This window comes from Phyllostomus discolor, chromosome 12 (genome assembly GCF_004126475.2).
Source record: "Phyllostomus discolor isolate MPI-MPIP mPhyDis1 chromosome 12, mPhyDis1.pri.v3, whole genome shotgun sequence".
NCBI classification, from domain to species: Eukaryota; Metazoa; Chordata; class Mammalia; order Chiroptera; family Phyllostomidae; genus Phyllostomus; species Phyllostomus discolor.
This window is the reverse complement of record NC_040914.2, coordinates 77,677,837-77,690,083: the sequence shown is the minus strand read 5'-3', so window position 1 is coordinate 77,690,083 and position 12,247 is coordinate 77,677,837. Positions and strand designations below refer to the sequence as shown.

The window sequence follows — 12,247 nt, the reverse complement described above, 5'->3', positions numbered from 1 at the left end:
TTCCATGTGATCTCTATTTCTGTGGTTCTGTTCATGTTCTAGTTGTTTGCTGAGTTTGTTTTTGTTTTAGGTGTGGTTGTTAATAACTGTGAGTTTGCTGTCATTTTACTATACATATTTTTTATCTTCTTTTTCTTAGATAAGTCCCTTTAACATTTCATAGAATAAGGGCTTGGTGATGATGAACTCCTTGAACTTGATCTTATCTGAGAAGCACTTTATCTGCCCTTCCATTTTAAATGAAAGCTTTGCTGGATAGAGCAATCTTGGATGTAGGTCCTTGCCTTTCATGACTTGGAATACTTCTTTCCAGCTCCTTCTTGCCTGCAAGGTCTCTTTTGAGAAATCAGAAGAGGTCTCTTTTGACAATCTGATGGGAACTCCTTTGTAGGTAACTGCCTCCTTATCTCTTGCTGCTTCTAGTATTCTCTCCTTCATTTTTACCTTGGCTAATTATGATATGCCTTGCTGTGTTTCTCCTTGGGTCCAACTTCTTTGGGACTCTCTGAGCTTCCTAGACTTCCTGGAAGTCTATTTCCTTTGCCAGATTGGGAAAGTTCTCTTTTATTATTTGATCAAATAACTTTTCCACTTGTTGCTCTTCCTCTTGTCCTTCTGGTACCCCTAGAATTCGGATGTTGGAACATTTAAAGATGTCCTGGAGGTTCCTAAACCTCTCCTCATTTTTTTTAATTCTTATCTCTTCATTCTCTTCTGATTGTATGTTTTTTTCTTCCTTCTGGTCCACTCCATTGATGTGAGACCCAGCTTTCTTTCCATCACTATTTGTTCCCTGTGCATTTTCTTCATTTCACTTATTGTAGCCTCCATTTTTTCATCTAATTTGCGACCAAAATCAACCAATTCTGTGAGCATCCTGATCACCAGTGTTTTGAACTGTGCATCTGATAGGCTGGCTATCTCTCTATTGCTTAAAAGGATTGGTTCTGGGGCTTTTATTTGTTCTTCTGTTTGAGCCATCTCTCTCTCTCTCTCTCGGTCTCATCACCCCTGTTACGTATGAGGGGCAGAGCTCACCAGGGCAGGGCACCCCAGTTGCTGGGTTGTGACACTGTATGTGGGCGCGGGGTCCGAGAAGGAACAATGGTACTTGCTCCACTCTCTGTCAGACTTCAGTCCCTTCTGCTGCTTCCCCCAAGCAAACTGAACCTTTCTGGTGCTGATTTGTGTGGGTGGGCTTATGCACCCCGTGGGTCTTTCCTATGACCTCTCCTGTGAGACTGGGAGTCTCTCCCTGTGCCTCAACCCCACAGATGTTTTCAATCAGTGCCCCAAACCTCTATTTCCTGGCGCTGGGACCCTAGGTTGCACACAGTGCCTTGCTTCACAATCGCCGTATCGCTGGGTCTGCCGGTTGCCACCCCTCGGCCGGGGTTTGCCAGCCACTACTTGCGCACTCAGGGTCCACCCACTGCAGTGTTACACACCCAGTCCCAACGTTCTTTGTGCCTCGAACCCTCTGCCTGGCTGCCCGACTCCACCCCTTCTACCGGTCTGGATGAACCTGTCTATTTTAACTCCTCAGTTGTCCAACTTTCATACAGTTCAATTTGCTGTCAGTTCTGGTTGTTATTCTGTTTCTAAATTGTTGTCCCTATCTTGGTTGTGCGAGGAAGCACAGTGTGTCTACCTATGCCTCCATCTTGGCCAGAAGTCTTGACTGATGCTCTTAAGGTGTTCTCCAAGATTAGCCCAGAACCTGTAACCTCCTGTAAGCACACACTGGACCGTAATGTCACAGAATCTGGTATCTTTTATAAAATCCTTAGCCAACTGCTCAGTTCTGTCACAGTGATGCCATGAGACATGAGGACATACTCCACATCTCTAGAATAGTGCTGTGGGTACATGAATGTATTCAAGTCATTCCCTGGCCAGTCATTGTCCATAATCTCTACACCTCGCCCATAATCTGACACCTCCAGTCCCAGCCACGTTGTCCCCAGGAAAAGTGGGAAGGCTCATTTTCTTAGTCTTTTAGAGAGCAAAGATTTGTAATTTTAAAGCCTAGTTTATCATAGTTTTCCTTTATGTTTTTGCTTTGTGTCTTATCTAAGAAATCTTTGCTTGTCCCAATGTTGCAAAGGTTTTCTTCTGTGTTCTCTTCGGGTTTTATAGTTGCAACATATTCATTAGGTCTGTGATGCACTTTGATTTTTGTTTTGGTGAAAGATGGGGCTGATGCGCAATTTCCCATGCATGCACACCCAGCTGTTCCAGCAGCAGCTGCTGAACAGACCTGCCCTTCCCTGTTGCATTGCCTTGGCATAACACAGTATTATTTTAGGGGTTGCTATCTTGAAGATGAAATTTAATGCTTCAACTTCCACACCTTTCTAAAGTAGTTGGAATTCACCTGTGGGCAGCCTGATTCTGGATCCCACTGTGAGGATTTTGCTGAGGGGTTGTAGGGGGCAGATGGCTTCAGTCCCTTCAGCCTGGTTTCCTACATACTAATGGCATTTCTGTTTCCCTCTTCTGCTCTTACCAGAAGCTGGCAAAGATTCCTGCCAATGGGCTTAGTGTGAACATGACCAGCCAGGACGGCTCCTCCCCACTGCACATTGCTGCCCTGCACGGTCGGGCGGAACTCATCCCCCTCCTTTTGAAGCACGGTGCCAGTGTGGGTGCCAGAAACAGAAACCAGGCTGTCCCACTCCACCTGGCCTGCCAGCAAGGCCACTTTCAGGTATGGGTTGTCTCTCAGGTAGAGTGTTAGGATGCTTGCTTTCACTTAGAACCTCACTTGGGAATGCAGCAGAGGAACAGGACTTTGACAGCTGGCCCAGAGCACCGGCCCCTTTCGTTCCTCCCAGCCCCGAAACTCAGAGGTGCACATGGATGGACCACTCAACCACAGAGGACAGAATTCTGATGCTTTGGGGAGCAGAGCCAACCCTCTCCCACCGCAAGCCACATGAGGATGGCACAGAGGCTGCCATTCCAATTCTGGCCCCAGAGGGCTCTCCCTGGAGCTTGGGGGTTGGTCACTGAGGGCTCTGGCTACCTGTCAGCACCCAATTGTTTCTGCAGCCCCTGGTCTGGGCCAAACAGATCGGTGCTTCATAGAGCACAGCCTTATAGAGGGCGCCAAGAGAGAACTGTGGCTGATTGCCCTTCCCAAAGTCCCCTTTTCCATTTTGAAAGTTATCTACATCCTACATTTTTTTTCATTTTCCCATGGTAGTTCTAATGTAAATAAGCCTTCCAAAGTCAGGAACCATATTTCAGGGCTTCTGTCTCTCCTAGCACCTTACGTAGTGCTTCAAGCTTCAGCTTCCTCATCTGTGAGACTGGAGTTGTAATTTCACTCTCTGTGGACTAGATCGAAGGATTAGATGAAAAAAAAGAAAATGAGTGCCTGGCATACGGTCCACCCTCAGCAAATATTAACTGCTCACCCCCTAGACCCTTTCAGCTGGTCTGCTTTCTCCTGAGATCAGACCTGTGTCTAAAGAGCCTTCTAGATAAACTTAGAAAAAAGTCAAAAGGATACCAAGTCAGAGAATTTCTCCCTGTCAATTTTTTTAAATTTTATTTATTTATTTTTAGAGAGAGGAGAAGGCAGAAAGAGAGGGAGAGAAATATCAATGTGTGGTTGCCTCTTGTGTGCACCCTGCTGGGGACCTGGCCTGCAACACAGGCAGGTGCCCCGACTGGGAATCAAACAGGTGACCCTTTGGCTCACAGGCTGGTGCTCAGTCCACTTAGCCACACCAGCCAGGGCTCTCCCTACCAATTTTTTTTTTTTAAAGATTTTATTTTTTATTTATTTATTTTTAGAGAGGGAAGGGAGGGAGGGGGAGAGAGAGAGAGAGAGAGAGAGAGAAACATTAATGTGCGGTTGCTGGGGGTTATGGCCTGCAACCCAGGAATGTACCCTGGCTGGGAATCGAACCTGGGACACTTTGGTTCCCAGCCTGCGCTCAATCCACTGAGCTACGCCAGCCAGGGCTTTCTACCAATTTTAATTAAGGTTGAAAATTATCCTTTTCTGGGCTAGGTGGTGAAGTATCTATTAGATTACAACGCAAAACCTGATGAAAAGGATGTAAGTGGAAACACTCCCCTCCTTTATGCCTGTTCCAGTGGCCACCATGAAGTCGCAGCACTGTTGCTACAGGTAAGGGCCCCACAGCCCAGAAGCTGCGGACACTTGTCAGTGATGGGCATCTCGTCAGGTGTCAAGCCCCTGGCAGCGCACTGCAGATGGCTGGGGCCCGCCCACGGCTTTGCACTGCCCCTGGGGAGAGGAGTTCTGCATGAGATTTCCACGTGGGGATTCTCAAGTGGGAAATGGGTCTCAGGGTCCGTGCTGCCCCTGGGAGGCCGAGTGAAGGGCTGATGCTGCTTTTGCAAAGGTTTGCATCTTGCCTCGTTTACCTGCAGGGTAGATTGAATTGTACAAGGCTAAGTCGAACTCTTACCTTTAGTGTCAGCTGAATGTCCTTTGTCACTTTTCTTTTGTCTCTTGACAAAGGTTATATGTGTTGATTATAGAACAAAGAATTTAAAGCAGGGAAAACCCAACTGGCCTATCATAACCTTATTACTCAGAGGCAACTCATGTTGGTGGACTGCAGAAATGTGCACAATTTAGATCAATACTGGTTTCTCTCTTGCCTATTTTCACTTAAGGTACAAAATTTTTTATTAAAATCTCAATTTTTATGGAGGAAATTTAATTTTCACTTTATTTTGTGAACTTTTTTTATTTTTAAAAATTATCCTATTACAGTTGTCCCAATTTTTCCCCTTTGGCCCTCCTCTGCTCAGCCCGCTCCCCACTCCCACAGTCCATCCCCACACCGTTGTCCATGTCCATGTCCATGGGTCAGTCATATGTGTTCTTTGACTAGTCCCTTCCCTTTCTTTCCACCAGTATCCCCCTCCTGCCTCCATCTGGCCACTGTCAGTCTGTGCCATGTTTTCCATTGTCTCTTTTTTGTTTGCTTATTTGTTAAATATATTTTATTGATTATGCTATTACAGTTGTCCCATTTTCTTCTCCCCTTTATTCCCCTCCACCCTGCACGCTCTCTCCCTCCCGCATTTCTCCCCCTTAATTCCATGTATGTCCATGGGTCATACATATCAGTTCTTTGGATTCTCCATTTCCAATACTATTCTTAACCTCCCCTGGTCTATTTTGTACCTACCATTTATGCTTCTTATTCCCTGTACCTTTTCCCCCATTCTCCCTCCTCACCCTCCCTGCTGATAACCCTCCATGTGATCTCCATTTCTGTGATTCTGCTCCTGTTGTAGTTGTTTGCTTAGTTTGTTTGGTTTTTGTTTTTGTTTTTTAGATTCAGTTGTTGATAGTTGTTTGTTGTCATTTTACTGTTCTTACTTTTTATCTTCTTTTTTCTTAGATAAGTCCCTGTAACATTTCATATAATAAAGCCTTGGTGATGATGAACTCCTTTAACTTGACCTTATCTGGGAAGTATTTTATCTGCCCTTCCATTCTAAATGATAGCTTTGCTGGATAGAGTAATCTTGGATGTAGGTTCTTGCTTTTCATGACTTTGAATACTTTTTCCCAGCCCCTTCTTGCCTGTAAGGTTTCTTTTGAGAAATCAGCTGGCAGTCTGATAGGAACTCCTTTGGAGGTAACTGTCTCCTTTTCTCTTGCAGATTCTCTCATCTTTAATCTTGGGTAATGTGATTATGGTGTGCCTTGGCACGTGCTTCCTTGGGTCCAACTTCTTTGGGACTCTCTGAGCTTCCTGGGCTTCCTGGAAGTCTATTTCCTTTGCTAGTTTGGGAAAACTCTCTTCATTATTTTTTCAAATAGGTTTCCAATTTCTTGTTCTTTCTCTTCTCCTTCTGGCACCCCTATGATTCGGATGTTGGAATGTTTAAAGTTTTCCCAGAGGTTCCTAAGCCTCTCCTCAGTTGTTGTTGTTGTTGTTTTGTGTCTTTGTTTGTGGGTTTTTTTGAGTTTTTGTTTCTTCATTCTGTTCTGGTTGAATGTTTATTTTTTCCTCCTGGTCCAATTCATTTATTTGAGTCCTGCTTTCCTTCCTGTCACTGTTAGTTCCCTGTGACCTTTTTCTTTATTTCACTTTGCATAGCCTTCACTTTTTCCTCTACTTTGCGACCATACTCAACCATTTGCGTGACATCCTGATTACCATTATTTTGAACTCTGCATCTGATAGGTTGGCTATCTCTTTACCCCTTAGTTCTATTTTTGGAGCTTTGATCTATTCTTTCATTTGGGCCATGTTCTTTTTTTTTGTTTTTTGTTTTTTTCTCTTCTCCTACCCGTTATGTTGTAAGGGGTGGAGCCATAGATATTCCCCAGGACAGGGCAACCCACACGGCAGTGTTGTGGTGTGCTGTGTCAGGGAGAGGTCAGAGAGGGAACAATATGGTTTGCTCACCTCTTGTTTGGCTTTGAGTCACATCCCCCCACTACTCACAAGCAAATTGGGCCCTTCTGGTGCTGATTCCTGGGTAAATGGGTTTGTGTAGCTTCTAGGACCCTGTGGGTCTCTACAGTGAACTTTCCTGTGAGACTGGGAGTCTCTCCCACCACCACAAACCCCACAGGTTTACAGCCAGAGTTTTTGAGGTTTTATTTCCCTGTGCTGGAACCTGGGTTGCTTGGTCTGTCTTGCTCCACAGTTGTTCCTCCCAATTTATTCATTAGCAAATGTGGGACTACCTGATCTACCAGCTGCCACCTCACCCCACCCTGGTCTGCCAGCCACAGCCTTGCCAGGCATCCTCTCCGCTCCAGCTACCTGTTCTCTACCCCTCCTACCTGTCTAGATGAATGTTTCTTCTTTCACTCCTTCGACTTCCATACAGTTTGATTTTCTGGCACTTCTGGTTGTTTTTAAATTTGTTTTTGTCCTTTTGGTTATGCAAGGAGGCAAAGTGTGTCTACCTACACCTCCATTTTGGTCAGAAGTCTCCATGTCTCTTGTTCTGTTTATTTCGTTCAATAGTTTCCTCTTATAGGGGAGATCATATGGTATTTGTCTTTCACTGACTGACAAATACTGACTGGCTTATTTCACTTGGTATAATATTCTCCAGTTCCATCCATGCTGTTGCAAAAGGTAGGAGTTCCTTCTTTCTTTCTGCTGCATAGTGGTATTGCATTGTGTTAATGTACCATGGTTTTTTTTATCCACTTATCTACTGATGGGCACTTAGGCTGTTTCCAGCACTTGGCTATTGTATATAGTGCTGCTATAAACACAGGGATACTTATGTTCTTTTGAATTGGTGTTTTGGGATTCTTAGGTTATATTCCCAGCAGTGGAATTGCTGGGTCACAAGGTAGTTCCATTTTTAGTTTTCTGAGGAAGTTCCGTATTGTTTTCCACAGTGGCTGCACCAGTCTGTGCTCCCACCAGCAGTGCACTAGGGTTCCCTTTTCTCTGCATCCTTGCCAGCACTCGTTGTTTGTTGATTTATTCATAGCAGCCATTCTGACAGATGTGACGTGGTATCTCATTGGGGTTTTAATTTGCATCTCTCTGATGGCTAGTGATGCTGAGCATCCTTTCATATGTCTATGGGCCTTCTGTATGTCCTCCTTGGAGAAGTGTCTATTCAGGTCCTTTGCCCTTTTTTTATTTGGATATTTTGTATTCTTGGCATCGAATCATATGAGTTCTTTATATACAGGGTCCAGCAGAACTAATGCCTGCTTGAATGTGGTTGGTAGGGTAGGAATATGGGTGTAATGATTTTAGTTGTAATTTGAACGTTTTACCTAAAATGTCATATGGTATGCTTGAGTATAATATTGTTATGTTACAGAATTACATGTTTATCATTTTATAATAAAAGATTTCATAATAAACAGGGGGCATTATTTGTGTCAGACCCTGTATTTTGGAGATTAAACCCTTGTCCAAGGTATCATTGGTAAATATGCTTCCCCATACAGTTGGTTCCCTTTTCATTTTGTGATGGTTTCTTTTTTTTTTAAAGAATTTTATAGTCATATTTCTACTTAAGAGTCTTTTTTTTTAAATTTTTTTAGAGAGGGAAGGGAGGAAGGGAGGGAGAGAGAGAGAGAGAAACATCAATGTGCGGTTGCTGGGGGTTATGGCCTGCAACCCAGGAATGTACCCTGGCTGGGAATCGAACCTGGGACACTTTGGTTCCCAGCCCACGCTCAATCCACTGACCTATGCCAGCCAGGGCTTGTGGTGGTTTCTTTAGCCATGCAGAAGCTTTGTAATTTGATGTAGTCCAATTTGTTTTTTCCTTTATTTCCCTTGCCATAGGAGATATATCAGCAAAAATATTGCTACCTGGGATATCTGAAATTTTACTGCCTACGTTTTCTGCTAAGACTTCTATGGTATCACGACTTATACTTAAGTCCTTTATCCGTTTTGAGTTTTATCCTGGTGTATGGTGTAAGTTGGTAGTCTGGTTTCATTTTTTTGAATGTACCAGTTCAGTTCCGCAACACCATTTATTGAACAGGCCATCTTTATTCCATTGTATACTCATGCCGCCTTTGTCAAATATTAATTGACCAGAGAGACATGGGTTTATTTCTGAGCTCTCTACTCTGTTCCATTGATCTATGTGTTTGTTCTTATGTCAATACCAGACTGTGTTGATTGCAGTGGCCTTGTAATACAGTTTAATATCAGGTATTGTGATCCCTCCAACTTTGTTCTTCTTTTCTCAAGATTGCTGAGGCTATTTGGGGTCTTTTTTGGTTTCATATAAATTTTTGGAGTATTTGTTCTAGACCAGTGAAATATGACATCGATATTTAAATAGGGATTGTGTTGAATCTATAGATTGCTTTGGGAAGTATGGATATTAAAAACTTCAATTTTTAATTGTTGCATAGCCAAAGATGTACAATATAGTGTTTGTTTAACTGTTCCTGCTCTATACATTTATGTGACTTCTATTTTTTTCTGCCATAATTATAAATGTTGTAATGAATATCTCTGTACATAAATCTTTTCCTCATTATTACTTTAATGCCAACATTTTAAGACAAATTTCAGACATACAGAAAACTTGAAAGAATTTATAGTGAACACCCATCTAGATTCTGCATTAATGGCCTTTAGCATTCCTGTTGATTACATTGTCTCTCTTTCTAGCATGGGGCCTCCATTAACATCTCTAACAACAAGGGCAACACAGCGCTGCACGAGGCTGTGATAGAAAAGCACGTCTTTGTTGTGGAGCTTCTGCTTCTTCATGGGGCATCAGTTCAGCTCTTGAACAAGAGGCAGTGCACAGCTATAGATTGTGCTGAGCAGGTAAGTAGGAGGGCATGCAAGCTCCCTCACAGTACACTTCGGATAACACTTGTGTTTAAGCAGATCTGAAATAGCAACAGCCAGACTATTGAATTGCTAAGCCTGCCATCTGCCAGTGTGGCTGAACACCTTGTCCCTGGTCACCTGGTCAGATATGGGCTGCTCAGGAGCCAGGAGTCAGTCCTTTGGGGGCAGTTTTCAAAGACCCAAGGAGAGGCGCTGGCCACCGGCTGCATGTCTGAGGTCCTAGTCTGGCAAGCAGTCAGGTCCTCACAGGGAAGTAGCATGCTGAGACAGCGCCCTGCACAGCTATCCCTGCACTAGGAATACATCTGTGGTCTGAGCAGCATGATAGAGAAAGTTTGTTCAGTGGTCGCTTTAAACCCCTCGAGTTTTGCATGGAGAATTGTGACGACTAGTGCACACTCCCATGCACGCTTGCCATGGAGGCATGGTGAAGAAAGACTCTTTTTCTCCTGGGGAGAAGGCAGCTCTTTACTGTTCCTGTTTTCATGCTGAATCTTTATCTAGTTTTCTACTCAAGGTAGACAACTCGTAGGCTGCTAAATGATACTACTGACATGTTAAAGTTACCATAAAGCCAGCCTACTCATAGGCTTATTGTATTAATTTTTAAGTTTCAGACATTTCTTAACAGTATTCAGATTTTCAATTTAACACTTTCTCAAACAATGATACTGGTGAATGTTTTTATTGAGTACTTACTATGTGCTGGGTCCTCGATAACCTCAAAGTAACTCTAAAATTATAGATCCTATTACTGTCAACCTAATTGCACACAGCAGTGAAATACCTGGGCCCGAGTACCTAGCAGAGGGCAGAGCCAGGCTCCAATGCAGGGCTGCTCTTGACCAGTAGGCTTTTTGGCCTCAAAGTTTTATCTGTAGTTGCTTCTTAGCCCTTCTGTCCAGCTACACTAATATTGATGCTTAGATCAAAAAAAAGGCAACTATCTGCTGGGAAAGAATAAAAAATATTACTGCTAACTTTTCCCTTTCAAATTGCAGAATTCAAAAATAATGGAATTACTTCAAGTAGTGCCAAGCTGTGTGGCCACATTAGATGATGTTGGTGAAACAGACCACAAGGAATACGTTACTGTTAAGATCAGGAAAAAATGTAAGAACTTATATTCTTTATGTAATTCTCAACTTGGGTTTATTTGGAAGTTCACGAGTTGTTGCTGGTTTTCGTTTAATTATGAGTGTAAAATGTGATTAGTCATGACTAGGGGTGGGATGAGGCACCAAAGAAATGTACGTTACATCCTAATTTATTATGTATTTTGATACTGGGATTCTGGTTGGTTGTGATGACATCTCTCAGCATCACCTTCAAGGTGAAATTACCTCCACTCACCCACTGGAGAGGAGCAGCAGCCTCTGGCGGTTCTCTTCTGCCTCATGTTCCAAAGCCAGCCCCTTTTCTAAGTGTTTTTTGAACATCAGGGTAAATGCTACCTTTAAATAATTTTTTTGATTGATGTGAATTAGAACAGTATTTGCCAAACAAATAGGCCTCAGTATTTTCTTTTTTCTTTTTAAGATGTTATAGTTTAGATGGGGGTCCTTGTTGGGTGTGTGTGTACATGTGTTTTTTGTTGTTGTTATGGTTGTTTTTAATTTCAGAGAGAGGGGGAAGGAAGGAGAAAGAGAGAGAGGGAAACAGATCAGTTGCCTCTCGCACGCACACCTCCAGCTGGGAACCTGGCTTGCATCCCAAGCCGGCTGGCTACCTTTCAGTCTGCAGGCCAGAGCTCAGTCCACTGAGCCACACCAGCCAGGGCTTGTTTTGTTTTTTTAAATAACAATATGAGTCTGCACTGCAATAATGTGAATGAACCCATGCACATATCTGGATGATCCTTAGGCTATCTCACTATCATTGGCTGGGAATATCAGTGTATTAAGGATTTTTCTTTGTCTCATGGGAGTTCACACAGTAATAGATAAATATGTTTCTTTAAACAAATGCAATACTGTATTTTCAAAATTTTGCTCAAGTAAGAAAATTGAAAAGTTGTATCTATACCATAATTTTAAAACAATTCTTAAACTGTTTTGGAAGTTTTCAGATGTTTATCCTTTTCTCTGCAGGGAACTCAAAAATGTATGATCTACAAGATGAACCTTTTACAAGACAGTTTTACTTTGTCCGCTCAGTTGGTCAGTTCAAGTAAGTACAAAATTTGAGTTGATTCTATGCTTTTGACCCTACTTTTACTGAAAACAAAAGCAGAGTATGTGCAGCTTGAATGGGTTGTAGACAAATCTGCTCTCATCAAATGCTGCCGCCTGTGGCTGACCAGTGTTTTGCACCGCTATCCCACACACTAAATTAGTTTGTTTCCGGTTTCAGGGGAAAGACTTCAAGGGAAATTATGGCAAGAGATAAAAGTGTCCCTAATTTTACTGAAGATTCTTTGCATGAGGTGAGTTATTAAACACTGGATTGTAATATTTTCTAAAGCTTGGCTTTTTCAAAACTAACCCAAGGTAAACACATTTCTCATTTCATTATTCCCTTCACTATAAGAGTTAATAACAATTAAAACAAGCTCTTCAGTGGGATGGTCAAGAGTATAGACTTCATTTGTCATTATACAGGATCCAGCACAAATGATGCCCCTTTTTATTACAAAATCTGTTATTATAAAATCATAAGCATGTAATTCTATAACATAATGTCACACTCAAGCACACCATATAACATTTTAAGTGAAACATTCAAATTGAAACTATAAATTATTACACTCATATTCTTACCCTACCAACCACACTGAAGCAGGTGTTACTTCTGGTGGACCTGTATTTAACAACACATTTCTGAGCTGAGAAAGGAAAGTGAGGAAAAAGTGGAAAATAGTTACATGCATAGAAAGACACTGCAGTTCGTGGTGTATGTACTTGGTGAAATATCTCAAATTTCACTAAGCAGAT

At 42.5% G+C, this 12,247-nt stretch overlaps 1 protein-coding gene across 15 annotated transcripts in view; it reads left to right on the top strand.

Moving 5' to 3' along the window:
* Positions 1-12,247, top strand: part of ANKRD27 (ankyrin repeat domain 27) — a 57,283-nt gene that overhangs the window by 42,526 nt on the left and 2,510 nt on the right. For 10 of the 15 annotated variants that reach the window (XM_028534755.2, XM_036012415.1, XM_036012416.1 and 7 more), the window contains 6 exons: positions 2,513-2,710; positions 4,025-4,144; positions 9,126-9,287; positions 10,316-10,427; positions 11,405-11,483; positions 11,667-11,739. In XM_028534755.2, coding sequence (XP_028390556.1) covers positions 2,513-2,710; positions 4,025-4,144; positions 9,126-9,287; positions 10,316-10,427; positions 11,405-11,483; positions 11,667-11,739 — 744 coding nt within the window. The remainder of the gene's footprint in view (positions 1-2,512; positions 2,711-4,024; positions 4,145-9,125; positions 9,288-10,315; positions 10,428-11,404; positions 11,484-11,666; positions 11,740-12,247) is intronic. The other 5 variants (XM_036012423.1, XM_036012422.1, XM_036012414.1 and 2 more) reach the window with 4 other exon arrangements.